This window comes from Mandrillus leucophaeus, unplaced genomic scaffold, assembly GCF_000951045.1.
Source record: "Mandrillus leucophaeus isolate KB7577 unplaced genomic scaffold, Mleu.le_1.0 Scaffold820, whole genome shotgun sequence".
NCBI classification, from domain to species: domain Eukaryota; kingdom Metazoa; phylum Chordata; class Mammalia; order Primates; family Cercopithecidae; genus Mandrillus; species Mandrillus leucophaeus.
The window spans coordinates 57,213-61,291 of NW_012108920.1; the positions used below are offsets into that span (position 1 = coordinate 57,213).

The window sequence follows — 4,079 nt, forward strand, 5'->3', positions numbered from 1 at the left end:
CGGCAGATCCGGACCCAGGGGGGCGCCCCGGGTGGCCTCCTGCGCCTGGTACCCGAGACGGTTTCTGGTTCCCTCTAGGCGTGATAGACAGCGAGCTTCCAGTCCCTGCGGGCGTGAAGGGGAGCCGGCGCCGGCATCGCTCGTGCTGGTGGGACGGGACTCCACGCTGGACTCAGGCTTGCTCCCAGCGTGGGGACCTGCCTCTCGCGCTCCAGCAGCGGGTGCTGGAGTGTGCGTTGAAGGAAGTAGCAGAGGGAGTGGTTACAGGGCCCCCTATTCATCGCAGGGACAAAGCCGAGCAGATCCCAGGCAGGTGTCAGCCTGCAGGTGTGTGGCCGCAGTTAGTACACCTCCAGGTGTGCGGTGCGATGAGGATAAAGGGAGAGCTGGGGAGGGCAGCGCTGTGCTGCGGGAAATGGGGTCTGAGCCTGGAGATGTCCCTCGCGGGCACCTGCCGGCAGCAGCTTCGGGAGGCTTGGAGTCAGGAGAACATGAGTATGAAATAGTATGAGTGCAGTGTGTGTGACTGAGGGGTGGCTGTCAGAAAGAAGCAGGGAGAGAAAGGAAAGGGAGAATTTATGTGCTCAGGAAAGGAGAAGAAAGCCCAGGTAAGAGAGGACGGCAGAGTGAGGAGAGGAGGGACTGTCATGGAAGTGTGTGTGACAGCTTGCATGTGTCCCAAAAACTGACCCTTCCCTGGGGCACTTACAGGCACCAGTCACACGGCCTGGGGCCAGAGCCTGGGCCACTGTGGGTCCACAGCTCCTTGGGTGCCTGGGCCACTCCACTCCACAGCGGAGGCATCCAGACAGCTCGGGCAGGGAAGGGAGCAGGAGAGGGTGACAGGCAGGAGTCTCAGGACTGGCTTGGTGAGGAGGGAGGCCTGGCCAGGCTAGGAACCTCTGTCCAGCCACTCTGGCTCTGCCCTGGGCAGCCTTGTCCTGTGCTGGCTATGGGAGCAGAAAGGGATGGGATGGGAGCGGTAGAGCGCACAGGGGGCATCTCAGTCTGGAGTCTTGCCTGCTTCCCAGCCCCTCTTGGTCCCTAGGACTTGGGACAAAGTCAGGAATCACTGTGGGTAGCCATTGAACCCACAGGTCTGGAAACTGGAGAGATCTGGGTTTGAACCATGCAACCCTGGGTGAATCCTGCCATGCCTCAGAATCTTACCTACTCTATCTCTAGGGGGTGGGAGGGGGCAATGGTGCCTACTGCTGTGCCCACTGCTGAGCAATGAGGTGATGCCAGGCTCACTAGAAGCACTGTTACCTGTAGCTGCCACTTTGACGCTTGTGCATGGTCAATGCTGGAGCTGGGGGCCAGCTTGGGGTGGGGTCTGAGCTGGACTGTGGTCTGTCATTCTGCAAACACGCAGGGAGCATTTGGGGTCACCTGTGATGTGTTTATCCCTAGGCTGCCTTCAGCAGGGCTGGGAGAACTCTGTAAATATTTATCCAGCCCAGTTCCCAGTTTTCAGGGTTGATGGAAGCCCTGCAGTCCGATGGACGGGATGAAGCTACCGTCCTTCCTAGAGCCAGCAGCAGAGGGGTGAGAATAGGAAAATTAGGTGAAGGCTTGAGGGAGAAGATATCCCTGCTTGCCGACTGGCTGTGCGGGTTGGGCAGGTTGCTTGACCTCTCTGAGCCTCAGAGGGTCATGATGATACCTGCATGGTGATGCTCCCGTCTTCCTCCATAGCCTAACAAGTGCCTTCCTCGAAGGCTCACCTCCCACTGACATCAGAAGGCATAGCTATAATTAATTATACCCACTAGACCGACTGCAAACTGAGGCCCAGAAAGGGGCACAATGAGCCCGATCTTCCACAGTGGTTTCCTGGCACCCTGGGGTCCTCCCTTTCTCCCCTCTATCTGGTGCCTCCCATTTTCTGGATTGCAAGTTGACTCCGGGGCGGGGGTGACTCTGAGTCTCTAAGCTCTGCCAGGACACTAGATCAGCTGAGAAATTCCTTGAATGTGTCTGAGGCTGAGGTTTGGTGCCTGCCAGAGGAGGGCGGGGCTAAGAGAGCTAAGAACCCACCACAGGGCAGGCCAAGGGAGGCTACTGGCCAAGACAGAGGGAATGCACTGGAAGCAGGAATGCTTCTTGGGAAAGTAGGTTTTGGAGAAAAGCCAAGAGATGGAGAGACAGGGGGAAGCCCTGGATGTGGGAGGCTTGAGCCCCAGGTCTAGGCCCAGCTCTTGCATGACTTGCTGTGTGATCCCAGGCAAAGTCCTTAACCTCTCTGGGCTCTGTCTCATCCTCTGGGAAATGGGGGAGCTGTTTGTTCCTCAAATTCCCCAGGGGTGTAGTTGAGGCCAGGGGTAGCCTGTGTCTATCACCTCACCTCACTGAATCCCAAGAGTCCTGGGAAGGCCAAGCCCACCTGTCTCACAAGTAGCAAGCTGCTTGATGCCACGCCTTGTAGTTAGGGCATCTGGCCCCAGGCCAGAAAGGACTCGGAAAGATGAAGTGTGGGAGGACAGTGAGGCAGAGAGTGTGTGTCCTATCCCAGCCATGGGGAAACTGAGGCCAAGAGCTCATGGGCTCTAAAAAAATCATGGGCTCTAAAAACAACCTCACTAGCTGGAGGCCTCATTTCTAGCATCTCCTGCTCACTCACTTTCTAAGAATTTAATGAACGAGACATGGACAGGGAGAAGAGACCTTGATATGCCGGAAGACCCCGCACAAGGCGCTTCTCTTTTCTAGGTCTGAAAGTTGCCTTCTAGCTGTGGCTTCTATTTTACCATTTGAAGCCTGGAGATTTGGTTGGGAAGCTAGAGGGGAGGTGGGTGATGGGAGCTGTAGGGACTGGCAAGGGCAGATTCCCAAGGGAGGGGAGGGCCTACAGCGACAAGGAACAGGGCCAGGTAAGAGGTGCTTCTCTGTGCCAGAGGCTACAGCAGGCATTACAGAAGGATGTCATGTAGCCCTTTGCTGTGGCACCATCCCCATTTGACAGATAGAAAAGTTAAGGCTAAGAGAGGAAGATGACTTGTCTAGAGTCTCCATGTCATAGAACTAGGCCTTCTGAACCTCAATGACTGGCTCTTTTTGCTACACTAAGATTGTCATGATCCAGGGGTTTGGGCATGGACTGGGTGCCTCATGAGAGAAGGACAGGAAAGGACAGTGGAAGGGGTGGGGCATGCCCATGGCTCTCCCTCTATGGCTGTCTGCACCAGGACTCCCTGGAGGGCAGAGGAAGAGATTTCTGGCCATGGGCATAGACAGAGCTGGCAGGCTGGGCTCTGGGTTGTTTGGAGCTCCCAGGGGACAGCACAGCTCTGCCCTTTCCAGGGAGGGTCTTCATACCCCTGCCAGGCTAGGGAAAGGAATCTGTTTCACCTGTAGGTCAAGGGGGCAGTGTGGCCAGGAGGAGGAGGCAGGCCCCTCTGGCAGCCCACATCCTCCATAGGAGAACTTGGACATGTAGCATCTCCACTTTCCTGGTGGGTATTGGAAGCCCAACAAACCTGCCTGCAAAATGCCCGGGAAATAGCAGGCGCTGAATAATTTGAGTTCCTTCTCTTCTGTCACCAAGGTGAGGCCAGCCTGGGTCCCTCCTTCAGGGGAAGGGTGACTCAACCCCTGCAGAACAGAGGTAGCAGGGAGCTGGGTGGGCTGTGAGCACAGACAGTCCGCTGCCTGCCAGCTGTTATCTGAGCAAGCGGCTTAACTCCTCTGGGGCGCATTTCCTCATCTTGGAAATGAGGGTGATGATGGTGGAGTTGGTGAGAGGTTCCATCAGGGGCTAAGAGCAAGTCTGTGGAGCTGTTGCCAAGATCCTAACCTGCAACCAGTGATAAGTACTTATTAACAATAAGGCCAGGCTGGGTGCGGTGGCTCACGCCTGCAATCCCAGTACTTTGGGAGGCCGAGGAGGGTGGATCATGAGGTCAGGAGTTCAAGACCAGCCTGGCCAAGATGGTGAAACTTTATCTCTATTAAAAATACAAAAATTAGCCAGGTGTGAGGCTGGGCACGGTGGCTCACGCCTGTAATCCCAGCACTTTGGGAGGCCGAGGCGGGCGGATCACGAGGTCAGGAGATCGAGACCATCCTGGCTAACAAGG

General features: G+C 56.4%; 1 protein-coding gene across 1 annotated transcript in view; it reads left to right on the forward strand.

The window, feature by feature from the left end:
- The first annotated feature begins 2,798 nt into the window (after positions 1-2,798).
- The window catches only part of MMP11 (matrix metallopeptidase 11), an 8,266-nt gene continuing 6,985 nt past the window's right edge, over positions 2,799-4,079 (forward strand). The window contains exon 1 of the mRNA XM_011967993.1: positions 2,799-2,873. Within this exon, the coding sequence (XP_011823383.1) occupies positions 2,799-2,873 (75 nt within the window). The remainder of the gene's footprint in view (positions 2,874-4,079) is intronic.